Source organism: Peromyscus eremicus, chromosome 3 (assembly GCF_949786415.1).
Source record: "Peromyscus eremicus chromosome 3, PerEre_H2_v1, whole genome shotgun sequence".
In the NCBI taxonomy this organism is placed as follows: domain Eukaryota; kingdom Metazoa; phylum Chordata; class Mammalia; order Rodentia; family Cricetidae; genus Peromyscus; species Peromyscus eremicus.
Window position 1 is genome coordinate 25,420,941 of NC_081418.1, and position 24,434 is coordinate 25,445,374.

Here is a 24,434-nt window from a genome sequence, read left to right on the forward strand (position 1 = left end):
TACAATTTGTCTTCCAATAAATCATTTCACTGCAAGCACACTGAGTACTTGGCTGTTTCTCTGATATTCAGAGCATTTATCTCAAGGTGTTGAAATGGAGGTACTTTCTGCTCTGTGCCCTGTGCTACCTCCCTCCCATGTGGAATTTTTCTTCCTATCTACTTTACGTCCCTCCACATCACCACTCTATTAACAGGATTAAGTTGTCTTGAGATATTCTAGACTGTTAATACTGGAGACGAAATCAAGTTTGGAAGAAAGATGATGGACTTAACTTTGGTAGACAGTGGGTTTAAAATGCCAGAAGGAGTTGGATGGGGCTTCCAGGTAGCTGAGAATTGTAGAGAAGTGTTAATATTTAAGGAAGTAGAAGAGAAAGAGTTCAGATTGTAGGAAACAGAGCAAGTAGCCTGCTGTCAATTAAACACGACTACTAATTCTAGTGAGTACCTCACATCAAAATGTGTGATGTTTCACAATTCTCTTAGTTTGGATAGCTTTAAGACTAATTTTGACCATATGATTTGGGGCAAGGGTGTTAAATTGAACTTTGAAGATTTCTCAAGCCTTGATTGTAAGTGGCTTTTTAGCTGAGCCAGTGAAATGACAGGGAGAAAGTATGACGGAGGAATCCTTATAATAATCCAAGGAGCAAAGGAGAGGGCGGAGAATGCAAGGACTGTGAGATACATCTCTCAGTTTATTCAATAAACTCTTCCTTAATCTGACCATAACTTACTCTTTCTATCTATTCTGGTTTAAGATGACCCACCTGCAAGAAAACTGGCTATTCAGTCTCAGTTGTCACCTCGCCACTGCATATGACAACATGTGGTCTGTCTTCTCTTGAGTTGGGTGTTGAGAATGATAGCTGACAGTCAAGTGGGGAATTTGTATGACTAGGTGATAAATACTCAAATATTTACCTATGTTTCATGGGAAAGGGTTTGCCTAACTTGCTCTACTTAAAATATTCTCCATGTATTCCTCTTGTTAGCTGTAACGCTGCAATTCAAAAACCATTGGCTCAGTCTCATTACTTTTTTTCAAAAAGGGAAGTAACTTTTCTTTAAGAAACTTTTTAAATTCATTTTACATACCAACTACAGATTCCCCTCTCATCTCTCCTCCTGCTCCAGCCCAAATCCTTCCCCCTCACCCTGCATCCCCTCCACCAAAAAGGTAGGGGCTCCCATGGGGAGTCAGCAAAATCTGGTATATTCAGTTGAGGTGGGACCAAGCCCCTTTCTCCTGCATCAAGGCTGAGCAAGGCGTCCTACCATAGAGAATGGGCTCCAGAAAGTGTAAAGTCAGTTTTATCAAAAGCATATCAAATATATTATAACACACAGAGATCAGTATAACTGAAACTGGATTTTAAAAATATCCATTATAAAATTGTAGTTACTACACAGCAGCACTGAAGAATATCCTGTTATCTTAAATTTTCTAAAGGGATACAATGACTTTTATCTTTACAACAAATTAAATAAAGACTCTCAACCCAATTATATAAAATAAACTCCAACCAATAGTGTTAGCTGATCCTAATTGTAAGTAAGAGACCTCAGATTTAAACACAATATCCAATCTAATTATATTCCAAAGACATTAGCAGGCATAGCATTCTACTGGAAGAGAACTTCTTGAGAGATTTATTACTTAATTTATAGAGAGAATATTTGGTTATAGGATGGGTTCTTGCACTTACAAGATCAGTTTTTCCATATAATGGCCACATAATTTGTGTTAGGAAATAGTTTCAGTGCCGGTAAATGATCACACAGGTGAAATGATATTATCAGCCAGCTCTGTAGAAAAGTGCACTAGATTAAACTCAGAGTTCTCATGCAAATTACATAAGTAAATCCTCATTAAGTTCCATTATACATTTAAACAAATTTTAAATTAATTACTGGTCTCTCATTCTTGTGTAACATGATATTCTTGCCTGTCATTGGTGACAATTTTGATAAAATATGAAGCAAAAAGCTTTTGTGTGATAGAACAAGAAAAAAATATTTATGAATATGATTTTTAATCTAAGACTTTAAAGATATTCTGATATTTAAAAATAATAATCAATCCAAATGTCTGCTCTGAATCTTCAGGTATATAGCCTTCTAAAGTTCTTTTAACCTCTAGAGATAAAATAGAATTATTTAAATTCCACAGAAGAACCCCGTAACTCAGACATTCTTGAGAGCAAAAGGGCTGCTATTAGTAATGAGCTAAAGAAACCAGTCATCTCTTTCATACCAAAGGGCACTTATAATTAGCTGTGGCCTGCCTCAAGTTTTTTCTCTATCTTCCTTTGAATTTTTATTGATGCATTTGATTCTAGACACATCTCATATCTTCTTTTTGTACTTCCAAGTTTCTTGTATCTCTCTACATGCTGACAGAGGTAATGTATAAATTCTCCTATTTTATTTTGAAGGACATATCCAACTTGTTTTGGTGCTGCTGTTATGCAGGGAATGTACAGTACCACACATTTGTCAACCAAACTGAACAACCAAAGTGTTCTCCTAAAATGGAATCCAACATATCTTCATGGTCAGCCCTTTCTGGCTAGAAGATACTCTCTTCCTACTCTCTGTTTTTTTTTTTTTTTTTTTTTTTTTAGTTTAGATAATATTTCTACTCTTTTGCATATCATGGAATCTTCTTCCTTAATAATGGACTGTGCCCATGGTCAACATGGATCTCATGGAATCTCTTTTGTTAGTTCTTTTTACCCATCTCAGTTTCTCCTGATAAAGCCTCATTCTTCATCTTTGGCTTATGGCCTTTATTTACTAGGCTCTTGGAATGACTAACCTTGTGTGATCCACCTTCTTTCTTCCAGTTAGCAGCTGTGGTCCAGTGACTGATGTAAAAATGTGAAAACTATATCTTTTCCTCCTAGTATCACAATCTTTAAAGTTTAATTTATACTGCTAAGATTTCATCAAATGAGACTCAATGTGCAGGTCAGGTTCCACTGCACAGAAGGGATTCTGTGGAAGTCTTGTACCTCTTACCCTTAGAGTCTCATATTCACAAGGGTAAACCTTGTTCTACAGTTGGGACTTGAATTTCTAAAGGACTCCACCATTATTCAGATTATAAGGGTACCCTCTGTGCTTAAATGTTTGTACCATGTGCAATCCAGAGATTGTACATATAATTATGCCTTTGGAGATTCTGGAAATTGGGATGTGTTATATAGATGGTGACTACATGACTAACTTCCTGAATTCCCACCTCTGGTGAGCTTTACTGAGGCAGTGAATCAGTTGCATTGTCACCTGTCATTGATGGAGAAACTAAAAAAATTCTGTGATTCTACTTGGAGAGGACTCCTGGAAGCGTATGCATGAATTCCTCTGGACTTTGAGCCGTGTGCACTTTGCTGTTGATCATAGTAATTGTGCACAATTGTGGGAACAATTGTATGCTGGGTCTTGTGATTCTTGTTGACTCACTGAACCTGGAAATGGGTTGGAGAATCCTAAACCTATACTGTTTGGTGATAGTTAATCATTTTTAACTTAAAAGGAATGAGTTGCCTTAAGGAGGTAAATAGAACATTTATATGTGTGAGAGTGGATTTTCAGAGAGGAACTAGTAGAGAAGAATCACCATGGGTTTGGAGAATACCATCTTATAGGCTGAGGTCTAGATGGATTGAAAAGGGAAACATAAAAAGTAAATTAGTAAAGTGCTCTCTTTCCATTTCCTGGCCACCATGATGTGAGATGCTCTTCTCTACTATATCCTCTCTACCATGAAGACCTGATACCTCTGAAATGGTGAACCAAAATGAATACTTCTCTTGAATTATTTTCCCTGGGTGTTTTTGCAATTTGCCTCATGCTAATCCCAACATAATGTTACTCTAAACCAGATTAGTCACCATTTTCATTCTTAATTACCTTCATTCATAAACTGTATACATATTTTCCTTCTTTTTTTCCATCCTGTCGCTAGACACCTGATAAGAAGTAATTTAAGGGGAAGAATTTATTTTGGTTCACAGTTTGAGGGTGTTGATTATCTCATGGTGAGGAAGGAAAGGTATAGTGGTAGGAGAATGCAGATGAGACTCCTCATCACCTTACATCTTTGAAGGAGAGGAAGTTGAGATAGGATAGGAGGTAGGGCCTGACAAGAAACCTCAAGGCTGGTCCCCAGTGATCCTCTTCCTCCAGCTTTGCTCCTACACAGTTCACAATCTCCCCAAAGAGGTCCATCAGCTGGAGATGAAGTGCTCAAGCCCATGAACCTCTGGTGACATTTCATATCCAAACCATGAAGTAGGCTTTCTTCTGCATTTTGAAAATTAAGCCAAAGTACTATGGCACCGAGTCTTTGGGTGGAATAGCTATTCCATTCAAGAATGATAAAGCGAACATTGCCAAGTCCTAGCAAGTGATTCCTCCATGTGCCCACAACTACACCTGTAATGGCTGTGGAATGAGGAATCATACTGACTAAATTACAATATTTTTTAGAGGGCTGAGATGTGCCTCAGCAACAGAGCCCCTGCCCAGACTCACAAATATACTTTTTATCTTCATGAAATTATGAAATCAGGTATGAGAGTGAATTGTACATGTTAGTATCATTAATCAAATAACATTTACAAACAAGAGTAAAGTAAGAAAGACAGAACAAAGCTATCAACATTTGAAACTCCTGCTGAGTTTTAACTGTTTATAAAAGATTAAGCAAGGACACTGAGTGTAGGGCATTCATATAGAATAATGTCAAAGTTCTGAAACAGCCTTGTATGAGAACATTGATGCCATGATTTATTTCATTTTTCATGAGGAATATAAAGAAAGAATATTTTGTTTATAGGTTCAGTTTATAATATTTCAGCTTCCCCAAACTCCTAATTATTTTATTTGTTATTTTGAGACAGTTTTCATATCTCAGGCTAGTTTGGAACTTGCTAAATAGTTCAAGCCTGCTTGACCTCTTCATGCTCCTCCTTTCAGCCTTTCAAGAACTGCAGCACAGATATAAACAGACCACCACACCCCTACGCAGTTTTGTGGTTTTGTTCTGCCTCTAACTAACCAATTTGGAAACAAAACCACTCTTAGCTCACAAAGTTTATACCTTTAAGGAAAATATAAACATACAAAGGAAACTAAGGAGGAAACTGGATATTCTCAAAGGTGTAACACCCCATAGGATTGTGCCTTTCCCTACCCCAGAAGTAGGACCTAATTGTGCTAGAGATCTGGCATTGTCTTTATTCAGGATCTTCAGTTTTGACTACACAGTAGATGTTTATCTCTTCTCAGATTGTCTTGTACTCTCTTCCCTGTGCAATTCTGTTACATGCCCTCATTTGCAAGAGAATCTGCATAAAACTCTCTTGGCCTTTCTCACCACCTTTACCAACGATGTTCCACACAAGACAATGGGAGAAATGAACAACAGCAGAAGGCCTAATGGTCTCTGGAAGCCTACACAAGAACATTTCAGAACAAAGTAAATAGAGACTTCAGAGGTTTTTGTGTCATTACTAAAGTTGTGAAATTTGTGAGGAATGTGGGACCAGAAAATTCTTTTTAATATTTTCCAGATTCATTGTCTCTAATTCTTCATGTCCCTAGCCGAACTTTAACTTAATTATAAAACAAAATCTATAGCTGCAGCTCCAGCCTGAGGGTAGAGTCTGCACAACTAATCAATGTTAATTCCCTGGGCCCAATTTAATTACAAAGCAACATTTGGTACAGCTGCTAAACACTTACCAGGTGACCACAGGATGATACGGGAGCAGAATTTACAGGTCTCTAGTCTTGCTCACACACTTTCAGCACAGCTATGAATCAGTCATGTACAAATTTGAGCAAACTCTTGGGTTTATACTAAAGATTTGCTTGACTTTGCACACCTCTGTAGCTGAGCCCAAGTCACACCTTTAACAAATTAGTATTGGCTATGGTGTGTACAAGGTCAATGTACTGATGGAAGAGATGTCCTAGTAAAGGAAAACAGTGGCAAGTGGACAATATATGCATACCTCTTAGCTGATTTAATTAATTTTTTTCAGTGATGTAAACACAAGGAAACTGACTCACATATACTATGAAATATCAACTTATGTTTTGGTCAGAACGAACAGTATTTTGTAATACAATTGGACTTACCTAACACATCTCTGCTTTTTAAAAATATTCCATGAAAAGGAAAATATATGATTACTTGTGTTACTAAAACTTTCACTTGACAAAATTAAAGTTAACCACTGATATAATTTAAAGAGGTGGCTCTTCCCCTATATAAACTATTTTCAATTTGCATGATATTTATTAAGATATTTGCATCAAACAATATAGGTCTGATCATTTTGTGGTTGGCTAACAGGGGGGCAGAAATTTAATGGTTAATTCACTTCTGTTGGAGCTTTTTGCTTCATTAAAATACTAATTTTTTAATACTTGTGATTTGAATGCCTTCCTAGGATTTTAGAAGACCAGGAAAAGTAATTTGAACTGAGAGATGAAATTAAGAATGAGCATCAAAAAGAGAGTTGAATATCACTGGTTGATTTTCAGTACCTGAGACTATAAAGTACGCTCAATTCAAACCAGGGTTTTAAGCGTGAGTTCTCAGTCATGTTTAAAGTAAGGCAAAGATGATCTTTCTTTTATTTTGCTTTCCTGTGTGCCAGGCTTAGGACGCCAGTCTTCATCTCCTTTCCTTTCTTCTTTAGAGCATGCATCACACCTCATTGTGCTTCATAAAACAAAGCAGAGGACATAAACTCATCATGAAAGATCTGGAGTAATAATCTCCTTCTCCATGGTTCAGTTTCAAGCACCAGCTCAGATTCTACTTGGTGTTGCCCTGTGTGGCTACTGCACACACTGGACAGAATGATAGATTATGTTTAAAAGGTGAAAAGGCTAGTCTCTCAGTGATAGCAATGTCTGTTTCCCACCTCAGAGAGAATTCTTCTTACTACTGAGCAGTGACTGAGCCACAGGAGGCAACAATTTTGCTTGCTGGAAGAAAATAGGATGGAAGGAATTATGACGGCTGCCAGATGTTGCAGTGCCTCTCAGGGGGCACGAGGATGCTTCTGCATATGCTGCAGACAGCATCAACTGTCAGACCATGGGACTCTGGGGTTCAGTGCTCACACTTCGCTGAGATGCAGAGTCACAGGATTTGAGAGTGAGCAGGACCCTCACAGATGATCTGTCCAGAGGGCTTACACTGTGACTTTGAGAGGGAACCCTATGATTCCAAAGTGTGGCTTAAGAACTATTGAGTGAATGTACCCAAACAGGAGCATCATTCTTAGAAAGATTGTAAATGTCTTATGTCAGATATCACATCAGGACATAATATTTTACTAAACAAAAACTAATTATAAAACCCAAAGTCCTACTCTGGTTGACGAAAGGAACTTTGTGGACAGCATCTGGCTGAGCTACATCCATGGAAGGAGATGCTGATTTAGACACACTGCGCTGTGATAGGCTTTGTGACATGTGGGATCAGAAACTAAACTAGATCATTAAGCAGATCAGGTGGGAATAAAGGAGTTCTAGAGTCATGCCAACTATCCTTTTGTTTATTTACATTTAATAAGCAAGCAAATGAAACAATATTATTTAGAAAATTTTGCCTTTTCTTGTTATTTTTGTTTGTTCTTCAAAATATTCTTCTTCTGCTGTTAATTTATCTTCTCCAACCTCATCTATTCTACTCTCAAAGTTAAATGTACTGTGTCCATTGATAGTGGAATGGGTAGAAAAGATGTGGTAGATACAAACTGGAATATTTCATCTATAAAATAATGGAATTATATTGTTTAAATGTAAATGTATACAACTGAGGATAATTGTGTTATGTGAATTATGTCAGTTTTAGAAAGACAAATATCACAAGTTTTGTCTCATTTGTGGATTGTAAACTTTTATATAGATCAATAAAATCTTGTATGTCTATATGACCTGAGAACAGGAAACAATGTAAGTGAGCAAAGGACACTAACAGGAGGAGGAAGGAGGAAGGAGAGAGAGAAAGATTACTAATAGATGGTAAAATGCACAGAAAAATGTACTTATGAAACCTGTATAACAAATATACAACAATCAAAATATTATTAATAAAATTGCAACATAAAGTTAATACTCTGGGTAGTTAATGGAATATCTGTACTCAGCAACAATGAGAGAGAGAGAGAGAGAGAGAGAGAGAGAGAGAGAGGGAAATTGATTTGATTTTAACATAATGTACAATCACATCCTCCAGGCTGAGTAGCTTTTCAATAACCTGTGACAAAGCATATGTCTTACCATCACTGTTGATGCATACAACCTCTTGAACTTGAGTGCCTGGCCCACAGTCTTTTCCATTATCTGGTTCACAGTCTCCAAGTCTCACTGCTTTCCAGTCATAGCAGGCTGGCTCTTCACAGGGAATGGCTTCCAGTAAGTGAGGGCAGTTTCCAGTTGCCCCTGAACCTCCAGTAGGCTCATTCGTAATGCGCCGCTTCCTTAGTTTGAATCCTGAGTCATTGGGGGAAGGAAATAAATTTATCGTTAATGCCAGAGTTCTGATATTTCAGAAAGATGATTTAAATCCTGGAATGAATGCTAGATGAGGGTAGAAGGTGAGAGTCCTGAGTGAGTTGAATAACCAGTGTAAACATTACAAAATTGAAGCATAATGTGAGACCACCAGTCATTTATTGATAGAAGGAAGAAAAGAAGGAAGAGGTGGAGGGAAGGAGAGGGAGGGAGGGAGGAAGAAGGGAAGGAAAGAAGGAGCAAGAAGAATCAAAATAGTTTTTGGCTCAATTATTTCCCTCTGCCCCTTTATACTTTTGCATTCTTTCTCTCCCAGCCTTTAAAGCTCCCTTCTACTGGCTAAGGTCCCTTACTAATTTTCCAATATTATAGTATTCTGAACTAAATACAAATATTTAAAGGTTCCAAGCTAACATCACAAATGAGAGAAAACATGCCACATTTGTCTTTCTGGATCTGTTACCTCACTTAGAATGAAGGATTAAATGTGAGGGTGTGGAAGAGCAGGATAGAGGAGAAATAGATTAACTAACACAAGATCTTTTGGAAGGTCATAGGGAAACCCAGTGTGGAGAATTCTAAGATATATGCATATACATATATAAAAGAGTTTAATGAAGTGATCCCATAACAGAGGGATACTCCAGCTACACGTCACATGCCAGCACAAAATGCCCAGACACAGGAATGGGTTTTCCCTTAGGTTGTTGGTCACTTTGTCCCATAGATTCTCAAACATTACAGGCTATTGCCAGTGCTCTTGGCTATCATCCAGACCTTGGTGGTAAGACCCTATGTAAGTGAGTTGTAGAAAAGGAGAATCTAATCTTGTATCAATCTGGAAGCTTTAGACCTACTCAAACTTTCATAGTGCTTGAAGGTGCTGTGCACAGACCCCAAAGAGAAATAGTAATCATCTGTCTTATCCAGCTTTGAACCCTGAAAGCTAAACTAATGACTGGCCAAACAAGACGTGTCCACTGGTTCAATAGTGGCATACATATTATGCGAGTATTCAACTACTTTCTGATTGGATTCCAGGCCCACTTCACAAAAAGAAACCCATATTTGGCAAGTTACCAGGGCTATGAATCTGTAGCTATGTAGGACATAGGCCCTAGAGCAGAACCTGAAAATATTGTTCTGCTAAATGGACATAGGATTAAAACAACTCCTAATGATTTATCATTACACCCAGAGAATAACGAATCTCTAATTTTCAAAAGTACCAAAAATCAGAGAGTTACACCCTCTTCTCCACAGCTCATGGATCATTGTGAGGGGCTAGAATGACTACAAGGAAACAAGTTTTTTTCAAACATAACGTGACAACTGTTCATATGAACTTAGGGCAGTTTTGACAGAGTATCCAAGACCTACAAAATATCAAGCCAGACAAGGAACACAAAACATCATATAAAATATAGATACCAATTCGCCTCAATTAGTGGGTGTTTGAAACAGGTAATGTCACCATTACATACCTTTTCTCCCTTGTTGGTCATTACAGTTCTCGTAAGTACAAGGTCCCCAGGCAGACCAGGGTGAAACCTCACATTCCACTGGACAAGGAAGGTGGCACAGCTGTGTGGTGTTAGGAACAGGGCCACTGCATAATTTTGAGTCCACCGGTTTTGAAGCTGTTTGGAGAACAACACAGATATCTCTTAAGACTTAGACAAAAACAGATGCTATGGTCAACAACAATTTTTATGTGTGTGCAGAGGAGAGAATTTGAAGATGTGTCACTAAGACATTATCCCAGGATTTCTTTGCTGTATGCTGAGAATAAAAAAGGAGGACTAAGGGGGTAGATGAAAGAAATAGTATCATATTGTCAAATAAAACTGGACTGGGAGACCTATAATTTGCTTGGTTTGTTACTGATAGGTCTTGAAGTTAGTAAAACAAATGCAGCTCTCCTAATTATCAAATAAACATTCAGATGAATCCTAAATTTCTACAGTCAAATGTTAAAGAGAGTGGTGCTTTAGAGGTCTGAGTATGGTAGGAAGGGATACAGAGCTTTACTAAACATGAAAAAAAAATCCATTGATTGGCTTCTGGTAGAAAAAACTCCTGTCCATTTTGGCCTACTGTTTGGAGAGGCGCCATATGGATGTAGGGAAAAAGAAGATCCAGTGGTGTTAGCCTGGACTTCCAGGTTCAAGCTGATCCAATGATTCCCAGAAATTTTGTCCATTCTTTTATCTGAATATCTGTAAATCTAAGAGCTGCTAAGGAGCCTAACTTACAGTTATTTAGGCTTACTCATTAGTTGATCAAAAAATAAGTAAATGTTGTTTGCCTTTTTGTTGTCCCCCCCCATGTTTGATGACTACTGATTACCTTTCTTTGTACATACATATATTGTAAAATTAATATAAAGCTATATCCATAGATATATGGATATATGATTGGTTATATTGATTAGTTAAGGTGAATGAGCCAGGAAGATATATAAAGTTCCATGGACAGGATAAGAAAACTATCTCTGTGTTTATTTTATCGATTCCTCTATTATCTATTGCTTACCATTAATAGCTGTAATTACTTGTGCTTCAAAAATGTTTTGGCTACATTTTCCTTTAGAAAAGACAGTTTAACTCTGATAATTTGACTAGTCCAGACTTGTAGAATAATTGACTTAAACAAATGGTGCTGGATATTTTTCATTCTTGTGAAGGAATACTATTAGTTTCCAACTGTGTAAGATTACATCTAGATAATCACAGAAAACTAAAATAATCTAAGCTAAATGTCTCACTTTTAAATAAAAGTACTGAAAATATACATGCGTTGTTAAAACTCTAAGACATTCTTAAGTACTTGAGTATCCTTGAGGTGTCTGTACACATAAACACATCTAATACAAATGGTTCCTAGAGAATATGATGCTGACACCTCTCACGGTTACACTTGATGTTTAGAAAAATACTGCAGGCTTTATTTTTGCTTTTTCCTCCAATAATGCTTATCCTTTCATTCTTTTTTTTTTATTGGCACCTCATGCAGCCTTGAGACAGGGGGAAGGGCTTGTACTAGCCTCTACTGGATGTGCCTCCCTATGGGAAGCCTTGCCTTCTTCTGGGGGGGGAGTGGGGGGTAGATTAGGAGGGGAACCTGGGGGTGGGAGGAGGGAAGAGGGAGATCTTTGATTTGTGTGTAAAATGAATGAAAGAATTTTCTTAATATCCTTCCATTCTTAAACACACCACAGTGGAAATAATTGACAGGGCACCTAGGCTTTGGTTAGTGTGAAGTCCAGCAATGATTCTCAAGTCTAGGAATGTTGTAAGTGCATCATAACGCCAGCCAAAGCCAAGGATGAGGGATTTCATTGCTTTCTAAAATGGAAAGTACTCCACATATCATTGACAGAAAATATGGAAAGAAATGCATCATTTCTTTGAATATAAAAATTCTAGACATAATGTTGCGTATTTTCCAAAAAATTAAATCTTATTGAAGACCCTAATAGACAGAAAAGTGTATAATATGAAGTTGAAAATTAAAACAAATGAAAACTTTCAGTTGTAAAATCTTTCACACCGAAAAACTTTAGATATTTTTGCTTCACAAAGACCTGAACAGCTTCTATTGTCTTGATATTATAATATAATTGTATCATTTCCGCCTTCCTTTTCTTCTCTCTAAGCTGTTCCACAAGCCTCTCCTTTCTCTCTCTTTTTTTAAAAAAATTCATGGCTTCCATTTCATCATATAACATACATATATATATATGTCTAAATATATAAACACAACCTGCTCAGTCTATATAATGTTACATATATATGTTGTCAGGGACGATCAATTAGTATTGGATAACCAATTGGTATAATCTTCCCTGGGGAAGACTCTTTCTTCAGATTTCAGTATTCCTTAATGACCTGTAGTTCTTTGTCTAGAATTGAGGTCTTCTGAGCTTTCTCCATCCATGTTTGTGTGTCTATTGGTATCATCCTTGTTCAGCTCGTATTTAGGCAATCATGTTGGTGAAGTTTTATGTGTATAACTTCTGACATTCTTAGGAGATACAATCTTTCAAACTCTGTTTCCCTGGCTCTTAAAATCTTTCCACCCCAGCTTACTAGGTTGAAACACTGTGTATCTATCCACTTTTTTATTTTTTCAGAAATTTAATTTTAGTTTTGATGTATTCCAAATGGATTAAAAACTTGTTAAAAAAATCCTAGGCCTTTAGAAAAGGAAGTGACAAATAAGGGCTTAATACAGTACTGTAAGTGTGAAATACCCTTGAGTCTTGCTCAGCTGCTAAGTTAGCAAAGTTTGCCTTGAGATAACATATCTTCTCACTGACTTCTATTTAATAGATATAATTTTACACATAAAGACCCTTTCATTAATCAAAGAGATAGAAAGAAAGAACATGTGTGTGTATATGTAGAGTCCTTTTGTTGTCTATTTTCTAATTAACATATTATGTATTGATTAATGTAAATCCCCAATACTACTTAAGTTTCTCAAAATTATATGAATTTCATAATTACAGTTGTCCAATGAGTCATATGGGTCTTATTAGATGACATGGTGATTTGTGCTAGCTTCATATTGTCAAATACTGAGTTATGAATTCAAGACTGGCCAGTTTTCACTAATGTGTAATTTTACTACTTAGGTTTTGCCTGTAACATGATACAGACAAAATGTCTCCAATACATTTTAAGTGTTACTGCTAATTTCTTAAAACATTTTGTTTTAGTGTATGATTTAAACATAATTAAATGAACATTCCATGCTTCATGAGGCTACAGTGTCTGAATTTCTTGGGGATACCAAAACAAACAAACAAAACTCAACACACAGTAAGACTAATATACATTTGTAGATCTGAAATATTTTTGGGTTTTGTGCATTCAGAGCACTTTTAATGGAAACATGTTACTGCAAGAAACAAACATAAGACTTCTATTTCCATTAAATGGTCAACATATAATTTTCAAATTAAATATTTTATTTTTCAGATAATTATATCCTGTATCTATTATACCCATTTTACGATGGTAAGATGTGAGAAAACTATTACATAATACCATTGTCTGAATACTGACATTGGATGTGGCAGGTGAGTGTGAGTTTGAAGAGTATGCCTGTACCACACACCTAAGCTGGGCTCCATATTCAGTGCTCCAGCCTCCTCTGGCAACCTCTTTTTTCATTGTTCCCATTTCAAGCTCTTGCCATGACCCCACAGCCCACCCACAACCTACAAACCCTTGCTGTATCACATTCAACCTCTCTACCCCAGGTTCTCCATATATTGTGCCAGCATCTAGATAGGTGACTCTACCTAATTATCCCTTCTACTCACATTCCCCAGTGCTCAAGATACATTGAGCATCTCATATCCAGTGCCTGAGCCTAGTCTGGACAGCTTTGCTTGCACTTAATCTCCAGGCTTTAGCTAGGACCCATATTCCCACAGCCTACAGGAGCCTTGTGTACTACATGCAATCTTTCCACCAAATCAGGTCCTGCACATCTTGTGACAGGAACTAAGCGTGTAAGCTTGCCTGATTCCCTCCCTCCAAGGATACTCCCTGACATCCAGATCTACTGCCCAACCCCAGGCTTGGAGCATGACACACATCCTGTGTGCCAGCTCGGCCCCTTGAAGCTGCCCGACTTCTCTCTGCCTAAGCCATATCTCACCTTCAGCCTAACCTGACCCACACATCCCGCGCTCTGCTCCAACCCATCAGACACAGAACAAATAAAAAAGTCCACACGCACAGATTCCATCACAAAACTACAGTGTACAAGATCAAGAGAGTGTTTCCTTCCACAAATCCCTTAGTCTTAAAGAAATGTCTGCCAATGATAATTACCTATGTGAACCTCAGGACACAAAATTTAAAAGAACAATAAGAAGACCAAAGAATTCAAGTTTAAAGACGACAAACAGCTCAGTGAGCTAAATGTTCAGGTGATGTCCCCTTCCCCCAACACGAACCAAAGGCTGAAGGAAATCATGAAGACAATCTAAGATTTGAAGATGGAATTCAATAAATATGTAGAAACACTGAAGTGAACTCAAGCTGAAAGGAAGATGGAATTGAAAAACTCAATAACTGAACTAGAAAACTCAAGGGAAAGCCCCACAAGTAAAATGAATCATAGAGAAGATAAAATATTATGATCTAAGATAAAGTACAGGAACTAGACCAAACAAACAAAGAATATGAAAGCAATTCAAACACAGAAATCTGCTTTTAGTTCAGTTGGATAGCCGTTGGTTACCGCTGACGTGTATGTGCTATGTATGGCTCCTTTACTCAAGGCCCACTAAACAGGAGAAAAATAATATCTGGTGCTGCAAACCTAACTAGCTTCCTAGAGCTAGAGGGGTCATGGATCTTAGAAAAGAATCTGCTACTAACAATTTTCTAGGCTAATATAATTCTTTACTACATCTTAAATCATATCCTTGTATCCAAAGATAAGTGTAGCTATTTCTCATCAAAGAAGCCTCTCTTACAGAAAATGAATACTATCATAGATAGTGGGGAGCCCACTCCTGATAGATGTATCTATATCATAGTTGCTGCATCTATGGCACAGAGAATATCAGAGAAGACGCGACAGAAAGATTTTAAGTAGCAAAATATCAAGATGTCTGCTATTAAACAGTCTTTTCTAGAAACAACTATATTCACAAGGCCAGATCAACGGTAATATCAATGCACAGGTTAACATGGAAGGGGAAACTTTTGTGAGATCCCACCCCTAGACAAAGAACTACAGGCAACTAACTAGAGGGAGCGTTAGCCTCGCCCAAAGGTGAATCCTTTTTCTTGGTGGTCCTGTACAGAATAGTCAGCCCTGAAACTATATACACACCACTAACAAAAAATGGACTCAGCAGAATACATACATACACGCATTCATATGCATGTATATACATAAATACATATATACATACTGTACATGTATATATATTTGTGCATACATGTACCTATGTGTGTAACAATAGTTAAAGAAAAAGGTGTCAATGAGAATGGGGGGACAGACAGGGTTTGAGGGAGGTTAGCTTGGAGGAACTGGAAGGAGGAAAGGGACAAGGAAACAGGTGTAATTTTTTTCAGTTAAAAACATATTAAAACAAAAACTACCTAAACTCACGAAAGTATGCAGGAAGCAATGTGGCAGAAAGATCAAGCCTTCTCCTTATAGGAATAAATTAAGAAAAACCCTAGATCAATGGCATAGACCAGATCATCAACAAAATTATAGAAGATTTACCTAAATTAGAGACCATACACCTATACAGACATAAAAAGCACACGCAACAGCAAATGGGCAACATTAGAAAAGAAATTATCCACAGAATATCAGAGCTAAAACTCAAAGTATACAGAATAAGAGTATTGAAAGCCTATTCCTTGTTCTCCCTCTCTGTTCTTGATCCAGCTGGGATCTCCCGCTCCCCCAAGCTCTCTTTCCCTCGACCCTTGCCCTTCATTACCCCCACTCACGTCCAGTTTGCTCATGTAGATCTCTTCCATTTCTCTGTCATTGGGTGATCCCCGTATCTTTCTTGGGGTCCTGTTTTCCAGATAGCCTCCCTGGTGATGTGAGTAGGAGTCCAGTCATCCTTGTTCCACATCTAATATCCTCCTATGAGTGAGTACATACCATTGTTTGTCTTTCTGAGTCTGGGTTACCTCACTCAGAATGATTTTTTCTAGACCATGGTAAAAGAAGACCGCATGAGAATAGGAAGAAGCAAAGTGCTAGAGAGACCTACAGAAATCCACAAAGATACCCCCACAACAGACTGCTGGCAACGGTCAAGAGACAGCCCGAACTGACCTACTCTGGTGATGGGATGGCCAAACACCCTAATTGTCGTGCTAGAAACTCCATCCAACGACTGAGGGATCTAGATGCAGAGATCCATGGCTAGGCCCTGGGTGGAGCTCTGGGTGTCCAATTAGCGAGAAAGAGGAGAGTTTATATGAGCGAGAATTGTTGAGACCAAGGTTGGATAAAGCACAGGGACAAATAGCCAAAGGAATGGAAACACATGAACTATGAACCAATGGCTGAGGGGTCCCCAACTGGATCAGGCCATCTGAATGGGTGAGACAGTTGATTGGCTTGATCTTTTTGGGAGGCATCCAGGCAGTGGGACCGGGTCCTGTGCTCATTGCATGAGTTGGCTGTTTGAAACCTGGGGCCTATGCAGGGTCGCTTGGCTCGGCCTGGGAGGAGGGGACTGGACCTGCCTGGACTGAGTCTACCATGTTGATCTCAGTCCGCGGGGGAGGCTTTGCCCTGGAGGAGGAGGGAATGGGGGCTGGGCTTGGGGGGAAGGTGAGGGGGGCGGGAGGGGGGGAGAACAAGGGAATCTGTGGCTGATATGTAGAACTGAATTGTGTTGCAAAAATAAGAAAAAAAAATGAGCATTGAAAGCCAAAAAAGAAACAAAAATCACATGTCCATATTAAGGAAATTACATTAAATTAACAGTGGATTTCTCAATGCAAACATTTAGAGCCAGAAGGGCCTGGAGCAACACATTCTACATCCTAAAAGAGCACAACTGCTAATCCAGCAAAATTATCTGACATAGCTGATGGAATAAGAAACATTTTCCATGAATCAAACAGCCTTAAAACATTTATATCCAGCATACTCTAACAACTAAATAACCTAAACAGAAGATGGGCAGCAATACTCTGGGCTGAAGAGAGGAATAAGCATGGTAAACAGATTGCAGAAAGACAATAAATAAAGCAATAAAGCTATAATCACTGAAACACAAAGTACTCCTGAGAACAACAACAACAACAACAACAACAACAAAAATATACCTGTAATCAACAGCCGTGTTTCAATACCTCTAAAATTAATTGTATCAGTTCTCCAATGAAAAGACACACCCTGGCTGAGTGGGTCAAGAAACAAATTCCATTTATCTATTAGCCTTGTTTTTCATTCAAGCCATCAATGGCGGACCAAAAACTGCTTCTTTTTGAGAGTGCTCAGGCTGCTAGGATAACCTTCTGGATTGTGTTGAGATCATAAGTCAGGTGTTTGTAAATGTTTCTCATTTACTTTCCATTACAATACTTAATATTAGCAATTCATTTGCGTGTCACTCTCTTAGGAATTATGGTATGCTTGAATTTGCCTTTTGCTTGGTTTACTGTAAAGCAAAAGAGATCACAGATCCATTTCAAAAACTTACATAAGGTTCTTCTAAAATATTCCAGTGCAGGATTTATATGGCCTGATTTAAAAAAGAATATTCTTTTCCTGTTCTCATCAGCTGCAGAGTCTAGCTTTAATGTCACAATTATGGAAGAGAAGAGATTGAGGGTGATGAAAGACCAGCATATCAACACTAACATTGTTTTATTTTAAGATGTATTTATTTTATTTTTATTATGTAACATTGTTTCATTTTATTTTATTGTTTAGGATTTTTTGAGACAAGATCTCACACTACATCACAAGCTAGCCTAGAAATCACTATGTAGTCCAGGGTGGACTTGAACCCCTGGGAATTGTCATGTTTTAACCTTTGGTGTTCTTCAATGATGAGTTATCAGCAGTGTTTTGAAAGGTAGATAAGGACTTCCAAGCAGTGGACTCTTAGATAGAAGAGCAAGACCACATTTCAGCTGCTCTTGTTATCAGATGAACTGAAGAGCATCAGTGTAGGACTTGTTAGTACTCTTGACTTCAGCCTTCACTGCTGAGCTGGAATGTTCGAAACTGGTTCTTTCCTACTTCTCACAGACTTTGTTCAGTCTTACTGGAGTTGGCTTTTACCTTGGTCCTTCCAATTCCTTCAACACTGTAGCATTATCCTCTGAGAAAATAAAAACGTTTCTAAGTGTCCAGCCTCTGGGTGACCTTTTCCTTTACTTCAGGGACTTGTGTGGTGTTTTTTCCTATTTCCATTAGTCATGTTAGAAAATATAGAAGTAAGTCCAGATACAAAGCCACAGAAAGTAACTGTGCTCGTGCCCTGACTCATAAAACAGACCTGCGCAATCTGTTTAAGTACTTGTAGAAACAAAAGTAGACATTTTCTCTCATTAACCCTGTTTCATAAAAGATGAGAACGCTTATAAACATGGGATTGTTGAAATACACATCTCTAGAGCAATGGCAATCTTTGTTAGTATTGAAACCTCACACATTCTGTCGGCAGCCTGACTGGGGCCTCCCAATCCTACTAAACAGATGCACCATCTGCTGCTGCCCTGCAAATACAATTTTTCCTGCTTTTCCCTCTTTTAAACAGGACACACTGTAGAATAGCACATATAAAAACTCCTACTGAAATCTTCCAACACTTCCTATTGACTCAAATTTCCACTTATAATGATGGCCCTAACTAAGAGAAAGGTGTTAATAGATACTGTAAATTAAAATAATCAGCTCACAACATGCATATTACTCACAATATGACAGAGCATTAGCATTTAGAATTTTGAAGAAATACAATCTTCTTAAATGTTAGTGTTGAAAAAAATTGAATATCTAATCAAATAAAATTTGCAACCAGTTCTACATATTGGCTGATCTACCTCAACTGCAGTTACTCAAATGATGGTGTATTTCAGTCTGCTAGGGCTACTAGAACACATTTCCACAGACGACGTGATTTAAGAAGCAACCTGACATCTTACTATATTTAACTGATGCTCTGTTGGAGGGTAGAGTATCAGCTGTGGAGGCCAGAGATACAGGTATATTTGTGAGGAGTCTTTTCAATAATACAACATGGGACCAGTGGCTTAGACCCAAGGCTGCTAGTGGCACAGAACAAAGACAGAAAACAGAGACCGGGGGATTTCCTGAGCAATTGTGATGAAGAAAGAGGAGACCAGAATGGTTCTAAAGATTTATGCCCTAACATGTCAAATGTAGATTGACCGACACTGTGGCTTGTGTCTGTCTGTTCCTGACCCCTTGGACTGGAGTGAGTCTACGTCTCACACCTCCTTTCAGTATGTCAGTGGACTCTGCTCTATTCCACACTTAATACAGCCATTCCCCTCACTTCCTGTCTGGCTTTGCTTTATCTTCATTTCATCCACCCCTCCAGCAGCTGCCATCTGAACTAGTAGGTTGGATTCAAATATTAACTTCACATTTAAACAACAGAAATTTCCCTTCCTCTACATTCCTCCTTTGTTCAGCTGTCGCAGGAGGGGCGATAATACTTAACTCCACTCGTGATTGGTCAAATCCGTGCAGAGTCTCCTTCAAAGAATTGCAGCAAAGCACTGCAATCATTTCAACTCTAGTATGAATTTCTTAAAAGTAAACACCAAGTGCCACCGAGACACGGTCATCATGTATTCGTAACTTTTTGAAATGTGAGAAAATCACGAGGCATAGTCATGATTCTCATGATCCATGCTGACGTTTGGAACAGTAGTTTTTTCAATTTTCAGTGCATGAGGCAATTGTTAAGTGGTAGAAGTAAGGAAAGAAGTGGACTCCTAGGAATCATATTCCAAAAACAGATTCATTCCTTTTAACTGAAAACTCAGGGATAATCTAGGAATGGGGACTTTGGAAGTGCACTTCAGATGATCCCCATGCAGTAACACTCAGACAATTCTTTCAAAGCAGTTTGAGAATTGCAGCTAAATTGAACCACAGGATGCCATAAAGCTCTGTATGAATACATCTTACCTATCACAAAATACCACACATACTGCAGAGCAGCCGTGCGCACACCAGTGAAGAATTGTTTATCATTGCCATTGGCTACAAGAAACCAAAGAAAATTTCCTAAGGGGTTTTTATTTCTTTCTACTGGTCAAAGATTCATAGATATTTTTTTCTGATTCCTAAGCCCGGTTTTTACTTACCACAGCATATAAACTAAGTTCTTTGCTCTCTGGATATATAGTATATTCACTCTAATACAACTGCTTAGAGGAATGATGCTGGAGATCCTAAACCACCTGTCATGGCACATCTCAAAGCCTGCCAGAAAATCTTTGTGGAAAATAACACCTACCACCATCTTTGTGGGCTGGTAAAGTCTCATTTCAGGCAGAAGGATACAAATGGGCTACTGGGAAAAGGGAGGGAGGGGAAAGAAGGTTTCCTAAGGCAGTTGTTCCTGTTTGCCCCTAAAGACTAGCTCTAGTTGTGTTGGTTTTTAGGTGTCTCCAGTCCTAACTTGCTGTATAAAGGCTAATAATTCTTTGGGGCCCGTGAGTCACAATACTCCAGGAAGAAATTGCATTGTTCTTTGAATAATGGAGTGGCATTTATTGTACTATAGTGATTCTTACTTAGTCTTGCTGTACATTGGAATCAGCTGGAGATGTTTTAGAATTACTGATGCTCAAATCCCTCTCTTAGACATACTGTGTAGGATAATGGTTTGTAATAAAGCCTGAATACCAGGATTCTTAAGGGCTATTCAAGTGATTTAAATAAAAGAGTAGATTACTAACCACTGATCTGTTTGGATCCCTTTGTCACACCGATTGCATATATTCTGAACCCAGCTTATTCTAGAGCTGTTCTATTATTTTCTTTCCTTTCTCCAGTCATTACTATTTTTTAAATGTCCTTGTAGATTTTATATACGTCTTATCCAGTTTCTGTTGAGAGTATATGTTATAACTAATCAAAAGTTCCTCACAATTTATTGTGAAGATTTTCACCCTTTTAAACATCTCTGTGTCTTTCATGTTAATGTTTCAGTTGATGGCAAGCCGAACTGCAGTCATTTAAAATTGTGCCTGTTAATTTATCAATGTTTTTCTTTTTCATTTTTATTGTAATGGCAACACACACACACACACACACACACACACACACACACACACACACACACACCTGCTGTGGGATGTTCTGTATGGCAAATGTGTTGCTCTGATTGGTCAATAAATAAATCACTGATTGGCCAGTGGCTAGGCAGGAAGTATAGGCGAGACAAGGAGGAGAATAAAGCTGAAAGTGGAAGGCTGAGTCAGAGAGACACTGCCAGCCGCCATGATGATAAACAGCATGTGAAGATGCCGGTAAGCCACGAGCCATGTAGCAAGGTATAGATTTATAGAAATGGATTAATTTAAGCTGTAAGAACAGTTAGCAAGAAGCCTGCCATGGCCATACAGTTTGTAACCAATATAAGTCTTTGTGTTTACTTGGTCGGGTCTGAGCGGCTGTGGGACTGGCGGGTGAGAGAGATTTGTCCTGACTGTGGGCCAGGCAGGAAAACTAGCTACACACACATTGTCTTTAGTATTGGGGATTGAGCCTACAACCCTCAGTGTCTTTAGCCTTTGCTTAACTTTTAAATTTTGAGACTGGGTCTCTCTAAATTGCCCTGGCTTGGATCATTCTCACTCTATAACCCAGGAAGGCTTTCAACTTGCAGTTCTCCCACATTACCAGGCCTGCTTTATTGTAATGATATTTAAGTATCATTCTTATTTCTTCAATATTTTTTCTCTAAAACTTTACTTGTAATTTAACAACTTTATTTCTGGTCTTTATCTCTTATTGTTGTTATCATCATCATCATCATCATCATCTGTTTTAAGTGCAATGTTTCCATGTACTTAAAAATCACATTTCCTCTGACAATAAAAATGAGAGTATCCATATCAACTTCTATGAGAAGGGTGCTCATCCTTAGCTTTCAGACCTTCCCATTTATCCCCCAGAGCAATTCTGGGAGTTTTCTAACATCACACAAATAAATGGAATGGCTGTGCTTTTTAGTGTCTCATGTCACTCAAAGTCAAAATGACAGCTCCATGTTTAAATATCCATCTCACTTGGCATTTTAAGAACTACTGGCTGTGGAGAAAAGGATGTCAGTATAACTTACAAGGTCTATAGGCAGAATAGACTGTGGTGATTTGAGCCTCTGATTTTGCCTTACTGGGGCATCGGGTAGTATAAAATGTGAAAAGAACATCTGAGAAAGTATTGAGAGGAATATCCACAGCTAGAGGTCTGGTATCAAAAGCATTTAGCTAATTCTTATTTTGATATCATTTCTGAGTCCATTCTTGGAATCCTCATAGGACCCTCTTGGGCATGGTTTTCCTCAGCTTGTTTCTCTGGGCAGGGAATTGTTCTACAATGGTCTCAGCTGCACTGCAGATGGGAAGCCACGTTAATTTGTCAGGAGCTAGGTTTGACCACCTGGCGTCAAACAAATTCGAGGAGCTAGTAACATGAAAAGTGAAGTGAGTTTCCCTTCAAGACAATATGATTTAGTTCCAGTGGTTGAAGCTCTCTGGAGCAGTGGAGATGGGGGAGGTTATAGATCCATAAGAAATTAGCGTAATCTGAGGAAGGATAGAGAACTTTCACCCTGCATTCTTACCTAGTTCTGTGGCCTCAGCTCTCACAGTGGGCATGCCTTTCACCCAGCAGAGTTACTTCTGAATAACATCTAGTGTTCTTGCTGAAGGATAATCTGCTCTAAACCATTGGCTTTAGCTATTTCAGATCATATTAAATGACAACGTGGCGTCTGTCTGACACGATTCCCACTGCACTACATGCATTCTTTCATTTAAAATTTCACCAATTTGTTCACAGAGAAATGTAATAAATCATCCAAAGTCACCTGACTCACACATTCTATTTTCACTCTGTGTACTCCTAAGTGCTTCATAACAACTGCTTTTAGCTGTCATTTCTTTCAAGAAGTCAGCTTGCCATAATCCGTAATAAAGAATATTTTCACTTATAGAGAATTCTGAATTTTTTCAGCAGATGTTCCATTGTTTCAACATTTCTATTTTCCATGACAAGATTTCAGCCCTCATTTGTTACCTCCATTCATGTGTATGAATTGCACTTGATGTTTTTCTTTTTTTTGTTGTTGTTGCTAGTCTGCCACAATTAAAGCCCAATATACCCCCATCATTGTTGCTTTTGTGTGCCTCCTTCTTGAGACATACTGAGTTTCATAGATCTGTAAGCTGATTTTTTCAACAAATTTTATAAAATTGTGAGTGCTATCTATTCCGTACGTTCTCTGTCAGACCCGTCTCCCTCTATAATATCATTACCCCACATATTACACATCTTTATACCAGTCACTGACTGTCTCTTTGCTTATCACCCTTAGTATTCTTTCTTTCTTTTCTTTAGATCTGATCGTTCTATTTCATTGTCTTCAGGAACGATAATCCTTTCATCCTTTCATCTATTCAAACAGTAATTTCTATTTTCTTTCACACCACTTAGATTTAGACTTGTTTTTCAATCTCCAATTGATAAGCCCACTCTATGAGTTTGTTTATTGCAGAGTTGAAGCATCATTTATTTCTAAATTTCTAAATGGCTGCTTAGCTCCTCATACCCCTGTGTGTCCATTCTCTCAGTCTTTTTCTTTTCTTTTTTTTTTTAAATAATTAATTTAATTTTACATATCAGTTGTGGATTCCCCTGTCCTCCCTCCTCCTGCCCCACCCCCCCACCCCCCCGCTCTCCCCCCAATCCACCCCCCATTCCCACCTCCTCCAGGGCAAGGACTGCACTGGGGATTCAGCTCAGCCTGGTAGATTCAGTCCAGGCAGGTCCAGTCCCCTCCTCCCTTCTCCTAGGCTGAGCAAAGTGTCCCAGCATAGGCCCTAGGCTCCAAACAACTCCAGAGAGGCTACCTAGTAAAGAGAACCCTAAGAAAGACACAGGGATCACCCAACAACAGAGAAATGGATGAGATCTACATGAGCAAACTGGACATGAGGGGGGTTAATAAAGGCAAGGGTGGGGGAAAGAGAGCTTAGGGGAGCGGGAGATCCCAGCTGGATCAAGAACAGAGAGGGAGAAGAAGGAAAGAGAGACCATGATAAATGAAGACCCCATGGGAATAGGAAGAAGCAAAGTGCTAGAGAGGTCCCCAGAAAC

At 38.4% G+C, this 24,434-nt stretch overlaps 1 protein-coding gene across 1 annotated transcript in view; it reads right to left on the reverse strand.

The window, feature by feature from the left end:
* Thsd7a (thrombospondin type 1 domain containing 7A) overlaps nucleotides 1–24,434 on the reverse strand; it is a 219,695-nt gene that overhangs the window by 128,516 nt on the left and 66,745 nt on the right. Inside the window, exons 5-6 of the mRNA XM_059256457.1 lie at nucleotides 10,034–10,189; nucleotides 8,316–8,528 (exon numbers count right to left, since the gene is read on the reverse strand). Coding sequence (XP_059112440.1) covers nucleotides 8,316–8,528; nucleotides 10,034–10,189 — 369 coding nt within the window. The remainder of the gene's footprint in view (nucleotides 1–8,315; nucleotides 8,529–10,033; nucleotides 10,190–24,434) is intronic.